Here is a 26,538-nt window from a genome sequence, read left to right as displayed (position 1 = left end):
TATTACCTCATTAACCTTGTAATCTCAGAGAACTATGGAGTGAGTAGGTATGTGCATGACCACTGCTATAGGATTTGCACCCTGGTAGGTGTGCACAGATTTGCCAGGAAATCAAAGGCTTCTGCTTCAGAACCCTATTTTTGACAGCAGATCCTCAGAGAGTTGCTGGAAACTGACTGTTCTGGGAGCTAGAGAGTTCTCAAGCAGCAGCACAAAATAGTCTTTTTAATGCTTCCCAATTAGTCTTCAAAATGTGCTATTGTTCTTTGTTATACTGGTAAAGTGGAACCCATGAACATTTTTCACCCAATTTGCTAACAGCTTGCCAGAGCCTAGAAGAAAAACATACAAAAAAGATGTGGGTTTTTGCTCAATTATCCAGGATAACATTTCCCAGAACTGGAAAAACTGAATTAATTTCCCATCTGCTCTCTCTGCCTGTTTCTACCAAATTCCGGTTACCTTCTTACATAGTCTCCCACTATCCTCAACTAAAAGGACACCATAAAAAGCTTAAGGCATTGATTGTCATGTCCATATCTTTGATATTCCATTGATGTCAATTCTGATATGTTATCAGTGATATGTGCAGTCAGTTACAGCACCTCAAAAGGTTAACTCCTTCTCATCCAAGCAAGAAAAAGAGAATTAAAAAGTTAGTGGAAAAAACTAAATTATACACACCTCACATTTAAACAGGTATGCTCTATTTCTTTAATACTTTCCACATCAGAAGAGGTCTATGCGTTTTCTTGCATTTTGATTCTGCCCCCAAGAGTCAGTGATAATATGAGACACTAGACATTTCCTAGGGCTGTATCATCCGATTACAAAGATTTCTGAGGCTAGAATGCAGACTAAAAACACTGTAATGGAAGTCTGCAAGAAGGCTCCTGAAATTCCAGCGAAGTCAAGACAGCTCCAAACAATAAATCATATCACTGATGGTAATATCAGTAAAACACTTTGGCAACACCTATTTTGCCAAGACAAACATTACACAAATTTCTCTGTATTAAGCCACTCTATAAACCACCAGGAAAACATCGTTAAACAACTTGCAACTTGATCACTGTAGTATAGCCTTGGTGCCTTTTATCATCATGGGAATCAATACTTGAAAAGCAGTAGTTTTCCTCTGATCTTTAGAACAAAAGAGAATGCAAGCAAGAAACAGGTCTGTTTTAATGTATCTTGTTCTGAAACTGGGGAAGAGCTTCACTCTTTGGTTCATCAATGCCCTTTCTTGCAGGGGTTTGAAACTCATCACACTAAGCCTTTCCCAGACCACAGTAATTAAAAAAAAAAAAAACAAACATTCAATATTAACATTCAACAGTAAGATTCTGCCTGACTGACAAGAAAGCAGAAATTAACTCGGCACTAGGGCCAATGTCTGCACTCTAAGAATTCACTTAATATCCCATTATTTCTCTCTTGCATGATTAAACTGTAGAAATATTTAAAATAACATTGGAGGGTTTGTGGAGCAGCTAATTAGGCAGCCAACGCAATCAAAATTGACAATGAAAACGTGAGCATGTGTGATGCTAGAATGGTCTCTTGTCCCATCCTTACCCCAAACAGGAGCCTTGAGGGCACTGCCGAGCTCACAACATACTGAAACTGTCTAGAATTCCTTTTCTTTTCATAGCTTTTTAAGCTTTTAAACACACAAATGGCATAGAATAAATATGCTTCCTACAGAAGCAAAACTAGCCATGGCTTATAAAAGAAGATGGTAACACATATTTTATTACAGTTATTTGGGCAATAACCTTTATGCAGGGATACACTACCAGGAGATTCACACTTATCAACAAGAATGCCAACTGAAACAAAATATCTGGAAAATAACAACTGTGTATTTAATACTGTGCTTCTTAAAATAAGCAAAAGTTTGACAGTTTATAAGAATTCAGTGAGGCTTTTTCATTTCCAAAAGCAAATGGGGTGTCAACATTTCTTAAGAGAAAAAGAATTTCTTCCAAAACCATCGGCTTTGAGAGATTAGTGTGCCACTGTGTTAAACCACCACACAATAAACAGTCCGTGCCCACAGTAAGTTAGTCAGACGGATTCCTCCAGCTTAAAAAAATAAAATTCAATAATACCCTCAGTCTATCCAGTCCTTTTTCCTGCTGCTGTAGTACTTCCACAGTCTTTTTTTTTTTTTACGTTCATAATTGTATGCATTTCTTCACTTTTTGTTTAATAACCCCTTGAATTTACATGTATCCAGTTTTCCTCACTGCCATGTGATTCAAAAATCAGTATTACACATGAAACCTGAGCTTAAATGCACTACTGATTTTCACACTGCATTCATTTCTGTATTCAAGTTTAGTATTCCAAGCAGCTCCCTCCTTTTTTGAGTGAACTGACTCGGAGACAGAGAGAATGACTTCACCTCAACTCTACCTCATCCCTTCCATCTCAATTAGCATTTTAGCCGATACACAGCACAAAAACACTGCCAATGTTCAGGATAATCAACATCTAACAAGACCGCTGCCACACTGATAATAATTTTCTTACTACTTTCACCAGTTGCTGATACAGATAAATCACCTACAGATCCCCTGCTGCTGTCCCACTCAAGACAGCCTTTGAATTCCCCCCGTGCCGTCTGCAGAGGATTTGCTGGCATCTCTGCTACCCTTCCAGTGCCTGGAACTATCAAGATAGTCTGAAGTCACAACACTGTAACCAGTGTAATTCCTTCCCACATCTGAATGCAAACCTCATTATTCCACAAAATTAGTCATCAAAACACATTTCAATGAAAATTGACTTAAGTTGAGTACGTAATGGTAATAACTGAGCATTATTTAACAGCATTATGTAATCATTGGGGGGCATAGGGAATAAATACATCACTGGAGCTCAGTGTCATCTTCCCCTTGAACTTGCCTCTTGTATGTCTAGGTTCCTTTATAATGGATATTTACAGAAAGTCCAAACAGAATCTTTGTTACGTCTTAATTCTATTGCATCCCATGTGTGCATACTTCTTGTATGCCTTACTGTTTAAGGCCAAATGAGACTAGAAAAAAACCCACATACACTCACTCAAAGATCAGCCACAGAAGGTGGGCTTTGCTTTATCCTAATTAGAAAAATCTTTCCTACTGCTGAAGTATTACCCTCCTTTATCTTTCCCTATCAAATACATATCCCAGTGGCATGGCTGAGAATTACTAAATGAGCTTAAATCTAGTACATATAAATTTTCCATTTTCAGTTAATTTGGAAATTACTTGTCTCAAATCTTCAGCAGTCTGATGTTTCAGGAATTGCATATCATGGAGAATCCGTCTGCCATTCAAGCAGGATTTTGCCTTTACAAAAGTACTTAGGACAGCATAGACTGCACTGCTGGAAATTCTGTACTTTGTCAAAATGCAAAGATAAGTACAGAGAAAGCACCTTGAAAGTTTTTGATGGAAATATGTTTTTATGAAAATATTAAAAGCAGTTTTCCATTACTCAACTGTAAATGGAAGACAGGTATGTACGTTGTTAAAATAGAAGCATCTGGATTTGGGCTGACAGTATAGACACAATTAGTCCAAAGTGGAAGCTGTGCATGTGATTACAATGTACCACAGATTAAATTGAATGTGTTTGCCATGAAATAGCAGCCTTCAAAACAGCCTCTTGCCATTCTGACATTTTAAAGGCAAGAGCCAAGAAATACTTATTTCATTTAATTTCTAAAAAAATCACTTACATATATTTATGATATACATGCAGAATATTTAAAAAACAATTCAGAAAGCTTCTTCTCCCTCACTACTTTAAAGTAAAAAATAACTGATCCTCAGTACTTTAAAGTAAAAAATAACTGATCCTATATCAAAACCCAAATGCTATGGTCCAGTCAGATTTGCCAAGTGTAGTTTCAAGTGAGTTGCTCCCTCAACATCTCTCTACAACAGAAGAAAGGCACAAGCCATGGTGGAAGACAAAACTGCACCCCACTGGAGATCACTTTGGATCACGAAACAAACTGAAAAGAAACACAGTTGGGTTCTACTCCCTCTTCCAACTCTTTCTGCTTTTCTCCAAAAAAACCACCCCCAGACTGTACAGTTCATTGACAGGTCTTATTGTGAATGGAGGAAAGACTGAAGCAAAACCCCTGACACCTCAGCACCCCAGCAGTGGCAGCACCAGCACAGGCAGAGCAGCTACAGACACATGCAGACTGGGCAATAGGAGCAGTGGGAAGCAGAAACCAAAGCTAGAGGCAACATACCACTACTTCCACTCCCACAGACACATGAAGCCTCACCACAACATCAGAAACCTGCCAGGTGAAAAGCAAACAGCCTCCCACATTAGTATTTTACTATCAGTTTAGGGCATTCTGCTTTATTGCTTCAAATTCAACTGTTGCAGACAGCCCAGCTGTAGGAAATCATGTGGATGCTATAAATTTCAGGGTCTGTTCCACACTGTGGGAGTGGAGGGAGCAAAGCCCATAATTCCCATTAGCAGTAATTGGAAAGTAAATGGATAGTGGATGGATTTAAAGCCATCATTAGGAAACTTTTCAATATTTTGCCTTGTTTTACTGTGGCTGCATCAACAAACTTTACTTAAATTTAAAATGACTACCAGCAGGCAAAGAAGAGTTACCATTTCATTCATGCCTCATTTATTGCCCACAACTTAAGAAAATTACCACGGTTTGCATATTACTCAGCTGCACATGGCTGAAGTCAATAGACAATGCCAATCTGTCTGATGCAAGAGGCGATTTTTTTTTTTCAACCAATCTATCCACTAAACATAACATTACTCCGTTAAGCCTATAACTGACTATAACTGACTCAATTATAATTTCTTTTGTCACTGCACAAGAAGCCCTTCTAAAAATCCTATTACACTCTCTATAGATTTTTCACTTTTTGATGAAAAGTGGGACTACAAAGTCTCCTTAAAACGCTCTATCTTGGGTTTACCTTCTAAAATTAGATGAAGTAGTATTTGGTCATGCATGAAATCAATGTGGCCTACCAAAAGCAAAACTTGGGTGAGATTACGATCTTAAAAAAAAAAAAAAAGCAATACATCTGTCTTAAAAAATCATCAATATTGGGAAAACTGGAACTGGAAAAGGACACATACCATTTTGGACCAGGAACTAGTAGGATGCATGTTTAGATCTGTATCCAAAATATATTAAAAAATAAAAATAAAAATCAGAACTCAATTAATTACAAAGAATTCAGAATCAAGATTGTTTGTAAGTCAATTACTAAGTTGTCACATATAGTTAATATAGTTAAGATTTCCTTACAGAAATAAATACAATTGCCATATTTGGAACAAATATAATTCACTAAAAGATACTTAAAAGACAATACTGAATTTTGCTTATATGGAAATTACTCAAAGTTCCTCTGCAAACAGATGCTCACTGAAGTTACATTAATATTTTGATGATTTGCAATCTATCATTGAAGTACTATAACAGCAATAAAATATTTGAAAGGCATTTGGGATCACCAGCAAATCTCTTTAGTTTTATTTAAATTTTGGAGGTGAGGGCAGTGTTTGGATTTTTTTTTAATGTTTTCCATACCAAATGTCTACTGCAATACAGTATTAGCTAGCTAATACCACTGCTATCTGTATGATAAAAAAAAACAACAAACCCTAAAGCCTGAAGTTATAATTTACAACTCTTCTTATAGACCTCCCAATTCTACTGGAATAAAACTCAGAAAAATAATTAGTTGGAGACACCTTATTCATTAGTGAGCTCAGAGATGGGCACATTCTGCCTCTTCCTTTTCTTTATCTTACCAAAAAATAGAACCTTCTTCCATACTTCTAACATGTAGCTCCAAAAATTACAGACTGCCAGATCATACAACAGAACTTTGACAGACAAATATTTCTGCTACCCTTTCAGCATTTTTTCCACTCTACAACTGCAGAAAAAAAACCTGAAGATCCGGTTCTGAAACTCTGAAAATAGGAGAAAAAACAGAAATTTAAGGTTCAGACTGAACACATGATGCTACCAAAAGCACATTAAAGTGGACTAGATCTAAGTGATGATACAGCTTTAGCATTCCTTCTCATATACAGTCAATACTGCACACAGGCCTAGGTCTTATCTGCAACTCCAAAACTGTCAGACTTTCAACCAAGTTGTGCCTAGAATAAATGTAGTCTAATTTTAAGAACTCGAGAAAATTCACTGTTGCTCAGGTCAACCACTAGATGAACAACAGCCAGCTGCTAACATTCTTGGCTAACGACTCTCCTTGATCTCAACGTCTTTTTTTTTTTGCTACCTTCTGATCATTGAAATTATAATATGAAACAAGCATCTTTCACTGCACTATGAAGAAAGTGCTCAGCAACTCTATTATGAATTACAAGCATGAAGTGTCAACACACTACATTTCCAACTAAAACCCCTGTTTTAGTTTCACATATACATTGCTATGCCACATAATACAAGAAATTATTTGCAACAATGTTTGTTTATAGTAATTTTTCGAAAGGTGGAGTTTCCTAATAGACAAGCCTGGTCCTGTTTTCACTAGTAAACATGTATAAAATTCTTTATTCAAGCCTTCAACCCTCATTCTAAGGATTAAGTATAGAAAGTACTTTTCTCAAACAGTTCTCAAGCTGTACATTCCACTTTCATTAAAGCATCCATCTTGGAGCAAGCAAGTACAATTTTCCCCTATTCTTAGTCAGACCACTGGCTTCACAACATCCACTCGAGTGAGTTCCTAAGTGAAAAAGGGAGACTTCAGCTTCTAAGAGTACAGATAATACAGATAATAGAGTCCTGACATGCAATTACAAATTACAAACACGCTGCAGAAACAGGTTTGCACTAATGAGCTCAGGTACTACCAATAACTGAACTGCAGCCTCAGAGACCTCAGATTTAGGTAATCAGCTGATTAAACCCAAGCATTTAACTAAGCCCAGGCAAGTTCTTTCATGTGTGCTTCTACAGTTACACTGCTAAGCATACTTGAGCCAGCTAATTCAACTGCTCTTGGAGAATTTTTTAAGGAGCTACAACTCAAATTTCAGAAATTAAATGTGCAATTAATTTTATCCATATTTTATTTTTCCACTATAACAAATGACTTAACTTCCAAGATGCTTTATAAGCCTTCCAAAGAGGGTTAAACTCTACTCCTCCACCCTCCAAAATAGGCAGCTTGCTAATGAGGCACTCTACTGCTACAGTTTGCTTTTATCTCAACAACAATCAACTTCCTATGTTCTGATGATACAAGCACGATAAAGCAGCAATCGAGGAGTTAAGAGCAAAATAATGAGACAGGAATACAGTATCTTTGTTCTCAGACTATCACATGATGCAGACATGTCAAAGAATATGGAAATTACCTTGCAGGCACACAGGGAGGTAAAAAAAATAAACTTGACTATGTAGGTTGATTGATGCCTTAAATGACAAATGTAACTAACAATGACAACTATAACCTAATGTCATTTCAACCAGCAGTACACCAAGAACCAGTTAAAAATGCGTATTTCATAGCAGAACGTATTTACTTCATCTAAGACAGCTTTATGCTTCATATTTAAAGGAGAAAAAAAAAAAAAAACACCAAAAAAAAACCAGCAAACCCCTAATTACAGAATAGCTTGCTTCTAGTTCTTTCTATTAATTCTGGAAGAAGTTTAAAGCTAGGACTTGAAGGAAGCCTTTGAGGAAGGCAGTGAAGAGACTCCAGGACATGCTCCAGGCACGCTATTGTATGAAGCGTGTGGTGCGTGTTGTCACGCATACCTAGCTGTTGAACCTTTAGCACCTGTATACCCAGAAACCCAGTGGTGTTAGCACCAGCCCTGGGCTGCTACCCTCCCCCTCTGCTGCTGCTGGGGAGAGCCCTCAGGCAGGTGTGACTGAAAAGACTCAAATCAGTACATCCAGTCCTGTCATGTATCACGGAGATGAAAGCAATTTCAAAATATGCTTTTGCTCTGATATGAGCAAAGAAAATGCAGGAAGTAAAATTTCCTACAAAAAGGCATGCCTGACAGAGCTTTCAGTGCTAGCAGCCAATCTCCTCCCACATCCCAAAGCACCCTGGCTTCTGGAGCCAGACAAACCAACAGAGCCCACCAAGCTGTATCCCCAGAGATAACTACAAAACCACAGGCCTTCTTCTGGAGTACTGCATGCATAATCAATGAGTGCCATAATTGGAAGTCAATAAACAATCTTGATACTGTACAGGGGAGACAGTGAACACTTCCCCTTATCTACACCAATTGGCTACCATTAATAAAAACAATCTAAAGATGTTGCCACTAAAATAATCACATTGTAGTTACAATAAACAGCCATACAGAATGGGATGGTACCACTTTCAGAGGTTTCAAGGTACAAGTAATATGATTTTATGCCCAACTTTCCCTATCTACCAAGTTGTATCAAAGATTTGACACTGTGAGGCTTAATGAGCTAAACTGCATTTTCAACAATGGGAAAAAAAATGTAAGCAAAATGTTTGAGAAAACTGGAGTTCTACCACCACAACTGCTCCTCTGTATAAGCAAAGAAAACTTCCCTTTCCAAGTCCTGCCAGCACATGCCTACCCATGGGTAAGAGAACAGCTTGCTCTTCATGTCCCATAAAGTTGTTCATCTTCCTGCTAATTAGTGCTAGTAGAGTGATGAATCTCTGATGCAAAAAAACAGACTGAGGATCCCTAAATCCATTTCAAATCAACCACAGATTAGTTATATGGGAATAACAATAATTGCTGAGCATATCTGGATGACTGATGACTCGGTGGTAGAAAGCGCATCAAAGCAGGAATATTAAAGAAGAAAAAAATATATAAATATATACATCCCAAGATTTCTCAGTTTTTAGCTCTTCACTATATCTAAATCTACTTGACCACTTCATTAATGTAAAGTGCTTTAGGATCTTTGGATTAAAGATTCTATAAAATGAAGTCTGTAAGTGTTACGGTCACCAGTATTTGCGTAAGATCAATTTAAGGTTAGCAAGATAACAGCCCTACTACAACTAGCAATGATTAGCCCAGCAGGAAGTCTGCTTCCAGGCAGTTATTGATTAGATAACTGGAGGCAAGAGAAGAGGTTCAAACTATAGGTAAAAAAGTGGTTTGGGTTTGTTTTTTTGTTTTATGTATCTAACTGCAGAGCTTAACAGGACAGAGACAACTGAGTTAGCTGCAGTGTTCTGCAAAATACAAACTCTTCACAGCAATAAGCTCTTGTACCTTTCAGAAGTAAAAAGGTAGATAGCAATCTCCAAATGCTGCACCAGATGAAATGAGGAGACTGAACAGAGCTACACTGCACACTGCAGTGCAAACTGAGGAGCAGCAATGGGACATGAAAGCAAGGTCAATTTGATTTGCTTGTTCAAGTGATTTGCAGGTTAACCCCCTCCACAGTAAAAGCTCACTTAATTTCTCAGCCTTTCACATTACCTTCTGCCATGAATTCTATTAAAGCATCTCTGAACACAGTAAACTAAAATATGTAGACAATTTAAGCCAAAAACCCTGACTATAGACAGCTCTTTGAAGTTTGTAGAGATGAAGAAAACCAGCCACCGCAGAAAAGCAGCTTTTTAATTAAACATCTTTTCTCTTGATTAGAAACAAGTTTTGAAGCCCCAGTCTGTGCAGTGTTAGGAATCCTTAAGAAGGCAACCTAAGGCTGGAGGGTAGGCATTTAAATACATGTGTATTCACAGAGGTCTATTGTCCCAAGAAGAACAGAGCTGATCTCACCTGACAAAGCTGTCCAGCACTGCCCCAGTGCCCATGGCACCCAGGGTGCACCAGCATCCTTCTGAAGCAATGAACTTTTCCTTCTCCATTTGACCTAGGTCTATTAGATAAGTAACTACAGCTCAGCTTTGCAACAGAGCTTATTCCACAGTTGAACAAACTGTGCGAGGATTGTGTGTTACATCAGCTCAGACAAAGGCAGAACTCTTAACACTCCAGTTTTCTTCCCACTTAAAGGATGTCACAAGCGCTGTTATGGGAACAAGTGCACGTAAGGAAGGGGAAAGCTGAAGTATGGAAGGAGCAGCAGAAGAGGAAAAAGGCAAACACTATTGTGTTAAGTGTTCATGCTACCCAAAACACTATAATCCTTTGGAAATACAACATTTTAAATTAAAAGAGGAACTGGTCATAAATATTTTCAAATACTTGTACTCTGAAGTTGTTTTATGTTTAGCCACCACCATTATTAAATATTATTTTTCATCCTCTCTTCCGCTAAGCAGTACTGCTAGCACATCACAACACAAATTATTAAAGTAGATTTGCTAGACCAATACCAGGCTACATTCAATAAGGTCTTTTCGTTCCAAAATCAGTCTCTCTTTCTCATTGCTCCTCCTCCCATCCCTGGGGATGAAGATTAGAGAAAGCAACACTGTCACAACCATTAGGTTATAGTGTCTTTTCCAGAACATAATTGCATAGTGTCTCCAGGAAAAAGTCTTCATTTTGTTTACTGGCCAAACTTTATTTAGTACCAGTGGTTCCCTAGTGATTTTCAGGGAAGCAACAGCAGATTTATTCTCAAAAACATGGATTTAGCTTTCTTCAACTCAAAAAAAAAAGGCATTCTTAGCTTGTCACTGGGAAAGTGTTTGCAAGATTACTTAAAACTGGGCAATTCGGGAAAAAAAACAAAACAACTGGGTTCCAGTTTCCCTGAAGCCATGTAGAATACAACTCCACTTTCTATCCTGCCTTTCCAAGTTTCCAAACTTCCTCTCCCTTGTCTTGTTTTCCCACTGGAAAGACCTTGTACATCAATGTATTTCAATTTTCTCAAATTCCTATGTTGAGAGTTTTGTAATTTATTGTAGCCAGTTCAAAGTAGCAGGTTCTCAGTAACCATAATCCTTCAGGTTTTACAAGTCTCATTCACAATATTGCAACAGTATAGATTTTATTTCTTCTCATATGTCATGCATAACATTACTCCTTATAAAGCCCAATAAACTCATTTATTTGGGATCTATTCCCAGAGATAAAAACCCTATCTATTTACCTCTATTAGTATTCAGCCCTGTAGGATTTGAGCTATTCTTTTTTATATAAACAAATAAAATCTTTATTTTTGTTTTATCATTAATACTACTTACATTCTATGGCTCAATAATAGTGTTTTTAACAGCAAAGTCAAAGTAACATACAAAGCACAATTCACTTATTTTCTAACATTTGGAGAGAGCATCAAGCATCAGCATAGGAATACCCTGCAAATTTGTAAGCTAGTAGTCTTCTCTTGCTTTACTTACTCTCACTTAATGTAGTTGTAGGAGGTTAGCAAAGGTAACATTTTTGAACAACAAGGGTAGAGACCATACCTTAGACAATTTCTGAACTGTCTAAGCTACTGAATTGTCAAAGAATACCTTTCTGAACAATCTTCCAATTGACTGATACCCACTATTAAGCTACGACTTAATTTAAGAGTATCAAAAGCAACAAGACAAAAGGATAAAAGAAGACAGTAATCAGTGTAAAGTGATAAAAAAGTGAACTTTTCCAAATTATATTTTTTATTTTTTACCTTATGGACCGTGACTATCTTTCCAGAAATATTAAGACTCAAACAGAAAATACGGACAGGATGTGTGCGCTGACACAACAGCTCACTCTTGAATGGAGGGCCTTCTCATCCTCCTCTCCTTTTTCTTTTTTTTTAATGATATTGTTATTGATGTAGTTCCAAACCAGAACCATGAGCCATTCTTCAGCATTTAATAAACCCCACAAAACCACAAACCAAAACACCAACTTTCAGTACGCAAAAAAAGATATGTAAATACAAGTCTAAGGTAACACTGAAATTATTAAATTCAGATTACTGGGCATTTAGAAACAATTCTAGGAAATAGTTCTCCATCTGCAGCAGTTCTTTAAAATGATTTTTTTAAGTCCCAAAAGAATATTAACAACTTTCTGCCACCACAATGACTTTGATTAATTTAATCAGTATCACGAAAGCTGTTAAGATATTTAAACTATTTTAAGATACCAAAGCCGTAGGGTATTCAGGTTCATTTAAAGTTCATTAGTCGTAAAGCAGTTTAACATCACTGCACACTACATTCCCAAATCTCGACATGAAACTGTGCACAACACATTGCAAGCAGACAAAAAGCATATCCATTTCCCCTTTATAAAGAACTCAAGCAATAACTCAAGTGTAGAGATAAAGACCAGAGACTACAGCAGCAGATCACATTTGCTTTGTTTGGTTTTGATTACGCTGTCTCCCTCCTCTTTATCTGGAGGGCTTATATGGGAAAGTTCAATTTTTACAGACCACCACCCTACTTTAAAGTTAAAAACAATATTAAAAACCTACACCAACTCTTGATGAAATAATAAACTGATAGTCTGATCTACAGTTTTTAGAGTATCAATACTTCAGATAAGCCAGAATTCACCAACACGGTTAGCGAAACCATATTATACTTCAGACTGATGTAAGTCACTTATCATTCATGGAAGCTCATGCAGAGCACAAATACTTTATTGTTCCTGAAATCTTCATAATACAACTCTTGATAAAAATAAAGGCACAAGGGAAATGGCAAATCTAACCCAAGTGACACTAAAAATCACAGCAATGATTATGTGCTGATGTGACACAAGAAGTTTCTGTAGTAGTAGCTGTCTTTCCTTCAGATAAAGCACAAGACAACTTAATATCCTCTTCTTCACAGCATGTTCGTCATACTGTTAGATGCTATGCTTTTCAGGAATATATTTAATTGCTGAATTCTAGCAAATTTAGAAATTCTTTTTCTTGAAATACAGAAATTAAGTGCTAGTTAAACTGTCCCAATGTTTTCACATTCATTTCACTAGATGCTCAAAATCAATCACTATGTATGCAGATATACAGCTCCCAGGACACAATCGTGATTTCAGCATCTGGCATTTTCCGCAGATGCTAGCATGCCAGGGAGGGCCTGAGCCCTCCTCAAACATCCTGATACCTCTCCACATGGTTCGATGGAGAGTTTGCAAGTCTACAACTAGTGGATATCTGGTAATGCCCCTCCTCCCTTGCAAGGAGTCCAGCAGATAAATGAGACCAAACTGCTTTTTTCTTTAATGAACTCAAGTCTAGAGGGACCATTTGTGCATTTCAGCACCTTGAGAAAATAAGATGTATGTGATCCCACTGATGGATGCATCTGAGCACATCTCAAACAACCAGTAAGCCTCCAAACTGAGTCAGCAAAATATATGCCATATTCCTGAAAATTTCAGGAAACGGGTCATTTTCAGGCTTGAAATAGGTGCTTGGTCACCTATCAGCACCCCACAGAAGCAGAGCTTCAAACATGAGCTCCTTCTACTGACAATCAGGGGGCCCATGTGGAAGAGACTTTACGAAAACTCCAGTTGGAGCTCACATCTCTTCCAAAATGTTTGTCCACAAGGCAAAATGCCAGGCATCAAGGTGCCATCAGCTCCACGGCTGCTAAACCTCCTGGTAACTTTACACACCCCAGACTCACCAGTCAGAGCTCCTCCAAGGCTTCCCCTTCTGAACTGTCTCCCATCTTCACTCAGCTGTCTCTTAAATATAGTAGACTTTCCAGGACCAGAGAAGGCTTCAGGACTGCTGGGTTTCTGAGAAGGCACAGGCGGAGGTGACAATGTGTGATCAGGCTGAAATGAAACAGAGAGGAAAAAAAAAAGTGCATACGCTGTTTAAATGCTTACTTTCACTGAAAAAAAAAATAAAAAAAAATTCTAAGTTACCTTTACCTAAAAATTATGGCAGCATTTGGGAAAAAAAAGTATTTACAAATATCTTATGGTAATTAAATTGCTAACTGAAGCCAAAAAATTTTGCAAGTGCCAGATCTGTGGCTGGTTCTGTAAGAAAGGCATCCTCCTCTTGTGCAGTTCACAGCACCTCCGACCCCAGCCTCATGCAAGGACCATTTTAGCAGTGGTTCCACCTCAAGGTACAACGGATCAGACTTCAGCTTACTCGACCTTTCACAAAGCTGTCTTTTTACAGCTGTGAAACCATCTGACCTTGCAATCTGCCCCTTGGCAATTTCTCCCTAGCTTTACGCGAGCAGTCACTAGATGGCACTGTTCTATCAACGAAGCGGAAACCGCTGCCCAGTCTAAAGAAGCACCAGTTTGCAAAACAAGCATTCATTCATGCTGGCTTTGAAAAAAGCCGAAATACAGATCCTTATTCTTCAAATTCTGTTCCTGTCATCATTCCTATACAACATTTTACCTGTCTGGTTTTCACAATACATTGAATTCCTTAATATTTGATTAAATTCACAAAAAACAAAACAAAAAGCAAGTGAGCAAATACAGCAATGGAATAGCAGGGATGCGAGTAAGCAAAGTATAAAGTTTTGCAGGCGTCCTTCTCAAACCAGTACAGTTGCACGGTGTCATCATTCTGCAAGTGACTCAAATGTTATTCTATAATATTTAAACCACAACTCCTTTCTAAATTTTTCAGGAAGCCAAGCACATCAGAATCTTTTCAATTTTCACAGTTCATGGGCTGAAATTTATCAGCCAGGCAATCTGAGCATCACCTGCATACCTGACTGCTTCATCCTCCCTGTTCACTGAAAGGAAGGAGTCAAGGTCACCGATGAAGATGCACAGTGACGCCAATTTTTGCTCAACAAAAAAGTTAATCCCACAGCAAAAGTACTGTTACACCCTACAAAGCACTTCAAATCCCATGTTTAGAGTTTCCTCTCTATTTAATATTTCATGCTAGTTAGTATTTTGGGGCTTGGGTTTTTTTTAGATCAAATCTGCAGCTTATTGGAAGCGTTTGTAGACACACACTTCTAAAGCATCAAGAAACACCATGGTTTCTGAATCTGCTTCTTCAGCATATTAAGACTAATTCATGTTCATGACAAACACTGAAGTAACTGATGAACACACAGCCCATGCTTTTAGCAATTTCCTAACTTAGGAGGGCTTGGGGTCATAAATGATATTTAATTAACCATTGTTGCTATTTATCTTTCACAAACACAGGTGTATCACAAATATTTCTGTTTCCAAGTGCTAAGATACCTCACGAGTGAATTTACAAATCAGTTAAAAAGGAACTGACTCACAACAGCTTGCTTCTAATGAACATTATTTTGTGAATCTTTCACAGAAATCTATAAGAAAATAATCAAACTGCTCACTGACTGACGGATGGCAACGAATGTTCAATGCTGCATCCCAAATGATTCCAAGCATCTGACAACAACATGATCCAATCAAGGCTTTAGGTGAGTTACTGGCAAAAATTTATGTACTTTCTTAAAACAGCTTCACACTTAGAAGTAACCAACCACATTTTTTCCTGGCATAAGCTTCATCAAAACTTCAAATATCAAAAAAAGAGGGCAATAGTAAAAATTAAAAAAAAATATAAAAATCAACAAATGCACTTAGCTCCCTGCACAGTAACACTTAAGTCTACACAATGGAACTATCATCTTCCAGCCCGTCACCTGATGCAACTATACCAGGAGACATTATAGGGTCTAGCACTACAAGTAACATGGAAATCTGACAGTTAACGTTTTCATATTGACGGCCAACTCCTCCTAGTTTATGTAAACAATTACACATATATCAACAAAGTATTTCTGGAAGCTATCTGAAATCTCACTTTTCCTTCCAAAGGACAAAATAAGATCTATAGCATTTACAGTGTGTTATTTTAAAGAAGTCTGTACATTTTAACTGCTGCTTTAGTAAATCAAGAAGATTAGACAAGGATATACCCTTAAACAGCCTTGAGATAACTCTGGGAATGCCGTGGAAATATGAGGGAAAGGGACCGCATAAAGTAGCCAGGCTTGTGAGCTATAAGTAATTTCTCAGGCTACTCTAAAAGAATAGACAGCTAGATGAACCAAATTGACCCAGACAGGTTTTCTAGCCCACATTCAGACCTTACTTCAAGAAAAAAACCTATGCAGTAGATAAAGAGGCTTTCTGTCCTCAACAGAACAGCCCTCCTTTCATGCCAAGCAGAGCATTCAAGTCTGAACAAGTGAAATCAACAGAAACATTTTATTAGGTCCTGCTTCCTTGGAATACACAGCTGATTCTGAACAGGTGCAACATGGCACATATTCAAATCACATAAAATTGTTAAATTCAGCCAAAAATGACACTACCTACTTCTGTTAAGTGAGATTATAGCAAGATCTATTCAAACTTGTTAATACTTATTTGAAAGACCTCTTGTAAACCTGAAAGTAATGGAAGTTCAGCTTGTGTGTCAGATCAGGTACAGATTGGGCACTACTGGTCACAAGACAAGATCAAAGCAAGTATCTTAAGGAATGAGGGTAGCTGAAATTCTACCAGAGATATTTTAATTAATTTTACTCAAGATGTTTCTACTCAGCACATCAGGTAATTGTGGCTGGGCAAATACTCTATTGGTATTTATTTCATGCTTTCTAGCTACATGGACATGTGTTCCATGTTGGATGGTATACAGTCACAACAGGAGAACCAGGGTTTGTTTGGTTGCACCTTTTGCGTGTCTGTGTGTGTCTGTGTGTGTCTGTGTGTGTGTGAAACTTGCTTGATACCAAATTGCAAGAAATAAAATAGCTGTATCCCTGCAGCAAGTTTCCAACAGACAGACATTCATGTTATACTTCCAGGTTTTTGGCTATTGCATGCTCTGCCTACTGTCTTACATTACTGCACTCTGAATGCAAGCACACACTTCCCTCCACACTCTTTTTAAGGAAACATAGTGACTTAAGGAGCAGTAAGGTAACAGAGGGCAGTTTTCCCCACTTGCCTATGGCATTCAGAAGTTACTTCTGAAAATCACTACTTCAAAGACCCATGACAGCTAAGACAAAGTATATGAAAGCAAGTATATTTGATAGTCCTGTATCTGCAGAACAAAGGGAGTTAAGTTAGCCATCGAGTGTATACGGGCTCCTTAGAGAGGGATTTTTAATCAGTACACATCTCACCACCAGTCTCTGCTGTTAATATTCACAAGGCATGGGTAGTTAACTTCTGTAAAAATGCTCCCTCCCCCAACATTAAATACAGAATAATTCCTTTCCAACAAAGGCACTTTGAAACACATGGCAAACTCCAAGCTACGCAGAACGTACCATTCTATAAAATTAATTTCTTCCAATCCATTTTCCATGCACTTCATAAAAAAAAACAACCCTGCCTGATTATGTTGTAGGCATGATGAATTTCTACAGAAGCACTGTAAAATTTAGGAGGTAATGGTTTTCACATAAATGCTATTCCCCACCTCCCCACCCTTACAAAAAGGAACAGACAGTACCATTAAAGGCAAGCAGCTTAAAAATTACATAGAACAGAATAATCAAAATATCCTTATCACAGACTTTACACATAGATTTCAAGATCCTATAGTAACATGGATTGAATTTGATTGACAGTCTCCTCCTATTATGCAGGAATCAACTTGTCCTCAAACCTCCCATCCCCATATTTTGAAGCTATTCATTTTCTGTGTGAATAGAGTTGGGTGCCTTTGTCCAAAGGAAATTAAATTATTCTCACACAGTACTAGCCATGGACTCCTAACAGTTCACCTACTCAGAAAGGATTATCTTCATGTTTTTAAAAACCTCAAGCATTAAATCCAGCTGTCTACCATCATGCATTTATTCTACAGCTAGAATGAATTCTCTGCTTGGTAATTATATCATCAAGTAGTCATATCAAGTACGTCAGCCCATATTAAGGACATGACAACCAGTTCAAAATAAGACCTAGCACCAGTGTGTAGAAGTACAATTTGAGCCGAGTACACAATGAGGTGCAAGGCAGCCAGAAAGAAAATAATGGATTTCAGGAGAGGAAATCCATGGTACAAGAAGGTGAATGAAGCTAAGATAACACAATCACACTGATAACACCAGGATAAGGAAAATAGGCTGTTCTGAGCTGCTGAGATTTGTTGCAATAAGGACTTTATTTTTTCAATGAAAAAAAATTGAAATGAGAACTGAACTCATCTGCTCAGCTTCACCTTTTCTTGAAACACCCACTATGGTTTTACTGTCCAAAATACTTCAACTCCAAACTCCCCTAATAGCTCCACAGGCAATATTCTTACTTCCAGCAAAAAATGGGAAAACATAGCTCAAATATTCAGTCTTAAAAATATGAACGAAGATGTACTATTAAGCATTTTCATTTCTTCCTCTTAAACACTGCACAACTCAACTCTACCTCAGGTCATGTCGTATATCTACATTAAATCCTGAAGCTTCCATAAAAAGGCTGTGTGTTGTCACCCATTTTAAGCCTCCCCCAGTCAGGCACCAACCCAAAAGAGAGATAACACCCGAAATCTCTCACATACAGAGCACCGAAAGCAGAAAATATCCAGCATAGTTCTACTGCTTAGTTGTTTTCATTACTAACCATAAGTCCCAAAATAAAATTCTAGTAATAAGTATGTTGTCATCAAACATGCCAAATCGCATCATACCTATCCAGATGTTAAAAAAAGTGAGGATGAAAAACATCCACTCCAGTCCTATGCGGACAAAAGTACTGGAGCCTACCTGGTAGTGAAGAGATATTCCATTGTTCTGTAGAAACTCTCATTGTTATAAAGCTAAATACTTAAGAGGAGCATGGTTTCACAAACCTAACAAACCCCTCCTGTTTCTTGCATCTCCAGATATAAACCATGCCAAAAGCAAGCATGTTTCTAAGGCCAGTTAAGACCTACCACTAGCTCAACAGCGTTTGACCCTTTGTAGCAAAGCAAACTGCTAGGAACATAAATCAATCTGTTTCTTTACATTACTTACACTGGGTTCCTCTCAGCATGCTGCCTCTCTGTCTGGCTCCTTTGCAAGCATTTTAAGCACAGATGCTGAAACACAATAGCCCAACAAAGCACTTCTTTTGAAGCAAACTGTACAAACTTCCTTGAACTGGGTATGAGGGAGAAGTATGTTCTTACCGTTTAAATATTCTCCGCAAGTCGAATTACATTTGGCACAAATACATGAGTTTTGATTAGCTGCACTGACACAGAGAGCAACACTGAATATGATCTTATTAAAGGATAGTATTTTATTTTTCAAAAGCATCTCACAATTTGTCAAAAAAAAAAAAAGGCATTTTAGCCTATTAAGAGCATAGTGCCCTTCAGTTACTCCAAATGCTTGTTGACAATTCAGTTGAACCAAATCAGATGAGAGGGGAATGCTACAGTGGGGCAGTGTAGATGCCCAAGAGGTCTGAATACCATCACAAGCAGAGTTGTAAACAGATTTCCAACAGATATCCTGCAATAATTCTCATCTGTGAGGAGCAGCTCCACTGCTTTTTGGTCACAGCAACATCAGTTTTTGAAGGACGCAGCTTGGGGGTGCAATCTGAGTAATCTGGGGATACACAGAAATCTCCATGAACATGGATCAAATCCAGCAGCTGAACAAGATCATTAGAGGCTCCAATTCAATCAGCTGATGGTAGTAATATTCTCTGTTCCTTTTGCCTACAAGCAGTGTTAACCCACCTCAGTTTTGAGCAGGGTTTAGAGAACTGTGCAATTATTCTGAATATTCACAGCTCTAGAGCAGCCATCACTTTGCCAAACAGAGAATCAGAAAAAAACCTAATTCTGCACAGAGATAAAAATAAACACTTCTCCAAAAACTAGCACCAGTTCAAGAAGCCAAAGATAATGAAGACAAAGACACTTTGCACATTTCTTAAACTTGGCATTGCCTTTCCACCCTCCTTCAGCTTTTGCTGGGAGACTTTGCTAGTTCCCCAGTTAAACGATATCTGTCATTCCTGTTCTAGCCATTAAGTCTTGGACTATCTCACCTTCCCCCATGACATCCAGTTTCCTCAGTGGGACATCAGTCTGTCAGCTACTACACAGACAGAACGTAAGTCAACTCCCTGTTGCAGGAAAGGATAAGAGGCAGAAGAGATTTTGTTTACAGTCAGATTATTATTTGCTAATCATTCATACAACAACTCTCAATTTACATATGAATGCAACCTGCAGCTGACACTGCAAATGGGCCCTTACCAAGGTAAAGAAGAGAAATGCATTGCAAAGCTCTGAAGTTCAGGAAGCGTCACCTCTAACCATTTTATTAGTTTTACATCACACAAACACAATACCTAAACCTAAAGTCACTGTTCAAAATTGTCTGGTTTATTATGATGAATATATGAATATATGTATAAGTAAACAGAATTATCAAACAAAGATCATGATACCTTTCTATATCATGTTCTTACCTATTACACCCTAGGTAGTAGAAATATTTTAAGAATTCTGTTAGGATCAATAGAGATATATCCACATTATTTTGTCGCATTTCTAGAATGGATGTGAAATGGGTAATTTTGCCTTTAAAACAGTTGTATTTTTCTTGAAAATAAATCTGACCTCTGCTCAATTATAAATAAACAAATCTCAGAGAAACATGAAGAATCAGCTACAGCTATGTAAAAAAAAACCAAAAACAAATCAAAACAAAACAAATCACCAACCCAAAACAGCTTGCATTCAACGCTTTTTCACAAACACATTTACACATGATTGCACAGAAAATGAAGCACAGACTTCACACACTGTTCTACAAGACCAAGAAGTGGCCTATAAATATGCATGCACACTGATGTCTGAGCCAGTTACTACTTTACCCCAGTTAAGATTGAACAGTCTTGTTTAATATGATCAAGTCCTTGCGTTCTCGAAAGCCTCCTGTGTCCTGGCCCTGCACACTCTGATGGATGGACGGACTGCTCCCTTTCCAGGTAACAAAGGGAGCAGTATTTGTACTGAAGACACTGCTTCCAACAACTCAGTCTGCCTTAAGTCTCCTTGGACTTACCCAGCTTTAATGAACATTAAGCAAAGGATTAACTAAGAGCAGGTTTTGCAGATCTCTTGTAAGGCCCTACAACAAGAGTCAAAAAACAGAACATGGTTTTAAATAGATATATGCAGGCATAGCTCAGTTCATGGTTAAAGGGGATCACATAGGTCACTTGCTGGCAGCATCAAGACTTTCTTGTTACTCTTAACAGTCATACAGGAATTTTCCCAGGAATGTACATGATGTACAAAAGCCTTTGCTTCCGATAAGGGGAAAAAAACAACAAACAAACAAACAAAAAACCAACCCAAATTAAAAAAAAAAAACAAAAACAAACACTTCATTTCCGACCTACAGAAAACTGCCAAGAGTAGTCAGAGCATCACATGCAGGCTGCTCGCCAGGGTGAAGCTGCACTAGGCTCAGGAGGTCAGCCCTACTAGGAAACAAGCAGAGGGACTAGACTCAACATAGCAGATTCTGTAAGGAAGCTTGTTTGATAATTTAATCCCCAAAATCTTGAAAACAGAGAGTAGGGCTCCAGGGGTCTGTCCAACCCACTCAGTCCTGCTCTAAGTGTAGCATCTAGAAAAAAGTCCCCTTTTCTGAAGAAGTACAGCTTCTCTGAGCACTGCCTGAGCATCAGGAAGCACACTCACATTTCACCTTCATTTCCACACATTTAAAAGAATTGGACAAAAGAAGATAAAAAAAAGAAAACCCACCCTTTGCTGCCCAGATGTGCAGCAGTACGTGCCATCGCTATGCGGCAGGAAGGATACTCCCTTCCGGCCCCCATCCTGCTAGCCATCTTGGCAGGAAAAAGTGTTTCGTAGTGTTGAAATTTGCTGTAACTACTGCCACAGCTACTCACTGCAACAGACCCAGTGAATAGCTGGGAGGCAGCAAGGGAAAGCCAGCAGAAAGCTGCTCAAACACCCGCACCACCATAAGGGAGGAAACCAGGGACACAACCCACATCCCACCCCAGTGGGTGGCTGCCAAGGTCTGGGAAACACCTTTGCTGGGGAAAAGGGACAACAGCTGGAAACCTGCATGCTTGCAGCATTAAGCAATAAAAAAGCCACACATCCCCAATACCCCCCCCCCCCCAGGATTTTGCGAATGACAGGACGCTGCAGGTTTAAGGTGCACGCACTGGCACAAGCACTTCAGCAGTCATTCTCCTTCCAGCAGGCCCACTGGCAGTGAGGAGTAGTGATGCTAGACCACTGCTGTGTCCCTATGCAGGCACGACTCTGTAGGGCATGGCAGACTTCGCTCCAGAAATCACAGCTTCCTAACACAAAGCACATACTTCAGGGGTGTTGTTTTGCTTTCACTGATTCATCTACTCCCTAAGAAGGGGAAGAGACAATCAAGTTTTCAGCTGAAACACTAGGAAACAAATGTAAGTAAGTTTAAATGAAAAAAATAATTACATGACCCAAAGTAGTATTTCCTTACTTTCCGACTAAAAACAAAAAAACGACAAAAAACAACAAACAAAACAAAAAAAAAAAAAAGAAAAACACAAAAAACACCACTTCGTTTCCAACCTACAGAAAACTGCCACGAGAAGTCTTGCATAAAGTCTCTTTTTTGGCAGATTTTTGTTCTTTAATATTGTATGACTGTATTCATTTTCTTGCTATCATATGCAGAGCTATTAGTAACATTATCAACACTGTGCACTATACTCTGTTGTAGAGAAAAATATCAAGATAGCCATATTGAGTATTTCTTTAGTATCTCAATGAAAGGAGAAATTAGCCACACAGCAAATGGAAAAAGAACTTTGATCTTTCTAGACACCACAGGCAGAATTTTCACCCTTAATTATTTTAATGACCCTTTTTACAGCACAAGAGAACCATGACAAATGCATGAAAATATGTATTTATACACTGTGTATGTGCAGGCATCCACACATGCATACCTTACTTCAAACATTTTCAATGCTCATACACAGGTTTTTAAGAAAGATTTTTCCCGGCTCTTTAACTAGGAGGATGAAAATTTAGTAAAACTAACCTTCAAAGTCACTTTCAATTGCAAAAAAAAAAAAAAAAATAAATTGAAATACATAAGAAAGACCTATTCATCTTCATCAGCTGTTGACACCATCATCATTCGTCTCATGAAAAAAAATATTTCAGAGGAGAATATATCTCTGGAAAGTGGGGGGGTTGTTATACCATGAATACTAATGAAGTGAAAGCAGTTTAGTTCTTTATAAAATCTATTTCCATTCACATTCACCAATAAGCTCCTAGACTACCTATGAAGGTTTCATTTATTCTGTCACACTGGAGGCCTCAGAAAACTAATTGTTTATTCAAGTCTATCTGCTCCATCCATGCTCAATTAGGTCTCACTTTTCCCTCAGTTACAGCGAAATTAAAAATAAAAATGCAAGGTGAAACATTCCCCATTCCACTGACCAGCTCCCCATAATAAGCCACTCTGAATAACTGCCACTCCAAGCACAGTTGAGAGCTTCTTGACTGTAATGCAGTGTTTAAGGTACCTACTCAGTGACTTAAAGAATTCCTACTCATCAACTTATTCCTCTGACTAATGGAAAACACATTTGTAATGCAGCTTTCTAATAAGCACTAGCAAGCACTGTTAAGTGTAAACAGGCACTCCAGCTACAGCAGTTCACAAGTATCTCAATTTTAAGAATGGGAGACATAACCCTTACACACAGTTAAGAAAAAAAAAAAAAATCTCCATTTTGTTATTACTTATTTAGACTATGAAAATATTAAATAATCCATTTTGCCACATAAAGCTTCAAATTCAGCATCCCCTTCCTTAGGAGTAACATACCAAAGGGAATCACTACACATTTATGCAAGGCAGGTACAAAACAAAAGAGAAAAACCCATGATGAAATGAGCTTGGAGTAAAAGGTTCTCAGCATGTAATGGAGCTGAAGTTGATCCATAAATCAATGCAAGATGAAAGCAAGATTATTTATGCGAAGGGGTTGCGTTGTTAATTTACATTCTGATTTAGACAAGCAATGTTTTACTTGATCAATGTATCAGTCATGTGCATGTGTGTACTTGAGCACAAATCAGTAATTATTACCAGTAGGTGTATCTTCTTGTATTTTTTAATTAACCTTCACAAGCAGCATATACAGCTCCAGAAAATAAAGGTTTTCCCTGAGTTTGCCTTTAACATGACGCTAAGTTTTTAAATAATGCATCCTCGCCACAAGAGACCTTGCAGACAAGGGGGTTTTGATCTCTTTCTTCCCATTCAGTGCTGAGAAAGATACCACGCACAGCTATCTAACAATAGCTGCCATGAAAACCCTTTTCCTGAACTGCTTTGAAAGTGAACCAGAATAAGGCATTTCATGCCTTTATAGTTTTACCCTACATGCCTAACAGAAAATTCAGATTGGGATGCTTTTCCTGTAATCTCTTTAGCCTTGTAGCAAAACATATCAGAAGGGCATATGTATACGGGGAAGGGAGAGCACAACCCAATCTGCATTTGGCAGAGAGAGATCTGTAATTAAGAACAATAACCAAGAACCATGTTCATAATTTTAAGTGCCTCCACTGCATTTCACATCTTCTGTCAGAAGCCATTTGTCAGTCTCAGTCAATTTACCCAGGTCTATCATTACCATAAGTGTTTATTAATGCTATGGGGCTCAAGGAAGATTTTTTTTTTCTGCCTGAAAACTTCAAGAAGTATTACAATTAGGAAATACCATTAAGACCGTGTGAGAATATAACCAAAAAGGCAGTAAGTGACAATTTTATGTACTTCACCCCCTTTTTTTAATTATTTGTGTAATCTAAGCAAGAAACTGCCCATACACTCTAAATATCCTCATTGTAAAACCTACTATAATTAACTAGGCCTATCCTCGCTGATCTTGGTGTTTTTATCCAGGCTTTTTCAATTAAATAGGTAGCTATTTAATACAGTGACACTGATGGGTGGGAGAAGGAAAGATGCCTACTTAGATTAAAAAATGCTGTATTAAATTCCATTAGGCAGGGAAATAACACAATATACCTGAAAGAACAGACATCAGTGTATATGTGTAGAAGACTACAAAACAGACTGGCATGTAAAAGCTGTCCAAATGAAAACAATGACTGCGCTTGTCTTTACAAACAGTTTATAGCTGCTCTGTTTTCTTCACCCTCATATAGAAAACCTAAAATTAACAGAAGAAGATTTACTTTTATGGCTATTAGAGTTTTATTTATAGATCATATCACCTCAGAGATTTATATACGCTTTCCTAAAAGTTCAGTATGACTTAGAATTTTCTAAATTACAAGGATTAGTTGCATACTAAGTTGTAACAGTTGATTACTTTGATATCATCATTAATCTCATAAGTAATTAAATGCAAGTTTCATTAACATGTCTAGAGTGTAAGACTTAGCAATGAAGCCCTACAATGTCTGCAACTTGGCAGTAACGTCTGAATTAGAAGGGTTTTCTCATACTATTTTGGTAAAGTAACCTGATTTCATAAGCAACTAAATGCAATTCTAACCATGATATTTCACACTGTATTGAGTCTTGTTTTGACTTTTTTTGTATTTCCACTAGCGAAATGAGAATGTTGTCAAAAGCACGACAACCACTACACACACACACACACACACACACACACCCGCCTCCATTATCGGGTCTACTAGGACTCTTTATGTCTGTAAGGCAGCATAGACTGTATGCCTTTTAACCAACTTGTAAATCAGCTTTGTGCCCTCACTTCAAGTGAGCAATATACCGTATCATTTGGTCAGTTTGGGTCAGGTGTCCTGTCTCTGCTTCCTCCCGGCTTCCCTCCTCCCTGGCAGAGCATGAGACTCACAAAGTCTTTGGCCAAACCAAAACATCATTGTTATCAGCTCTGTTCCCAGGCCAAAAGTCAAAACACTGCACTGCACCAGCTACCAAGAAGGAGAAAAATGACTGCTACTGCTGAACCCAGGACATGTATTCTAAGGGTTACACTGTCTTATTCAAAAGAATGGGACCCCACATCTTTCATAAAACAAAAAAAAGTTGTCTAAGTCAATGTTGAAAACTTTAAATCACACATAGTCCTTTTAATAGGTAGATATTATGGACTACAGTAATGTTACACTGGAGGTTTGAAATACAGAAGTATTTTTAACACTTCAAAAACTGAAAACTACAGCTATTAGGAGGCAAAGATACTGCCCATTCCATGATACAGAAATCTGTCAGTTGTTTAGAATTCTGAAGTCTCTAAAAGGCATAACACAGATTTGAAAATGGACTTTTTTATTTAAAAGTATTCAAACCACTGTAAGGGATCAGAAGGCTAAAAATAATGGCATTCAGAGTCAAAGTTGTCTGGAAATAAACCGTTTTCTATTCAAATAGTTGATGTGCTGACATAAACCATACGTCATACACACAAAAAAGGCCCAAAACAGCTTCTTTCAGGCTTTCTCGAGTATAGGGAGGAGAAGCAGTTCGGAAGTGTCTAAGATGAAATCAGAGACTATTTCATCTACATATACAAATAGCATCTTCTTTGGATATATCTGTATCACCTACAGTACAGCTTCACTTCATTTTAGTTGCT

The 26,538-nt window shown here is 37.9% G+C and overlaps 1 protein-coding gene across 2 annotated transcripts in view; it reads right to left on the bottom strand.

The window, feature by feature from the left end:
- Window positions 1–26,538, bottom strand: part of MAST4 (microtubule associated serine/threonine kinase family member 4) — a 275,284-nt gene that overhangs the window by 204,098 nt on the left and 44,648 nt on the right. For both annotated transcript variants that reach the window (XM_062612321.1, XM_062612322.1), the window contains exon 2: window positions 13,569–13,722. In XM_062612321.1, coding sequence (XP_062468305.1) covers window positions 13,569–13,722 — 154 coding nt within the window. The remainder of the gene's footprint in view (window positions 1–13,568; window positions 13,723–26,538) is intronic.

This window comes from Pezoporus occidentalis, unplaced genomic scaffold (assembly GCF_034315485.1).
Source record: "Pezoporus occidentalis ecotype Australia unplaced genomic scaffold, CSIRO_AGI_Poc_V1 ctg16, whole genome shotgun sequence".
Taxonomy (NCBI): domain Eukaryota; kingdom Metazoa; phylum Chordata; class Aves; order Psittaciformes; family Psittacidae; genus Pezoporus; species Pezoporus occidentalis.
This window is presented reverse-complemented; position numbering and strand designations above follow the sequence as displayed.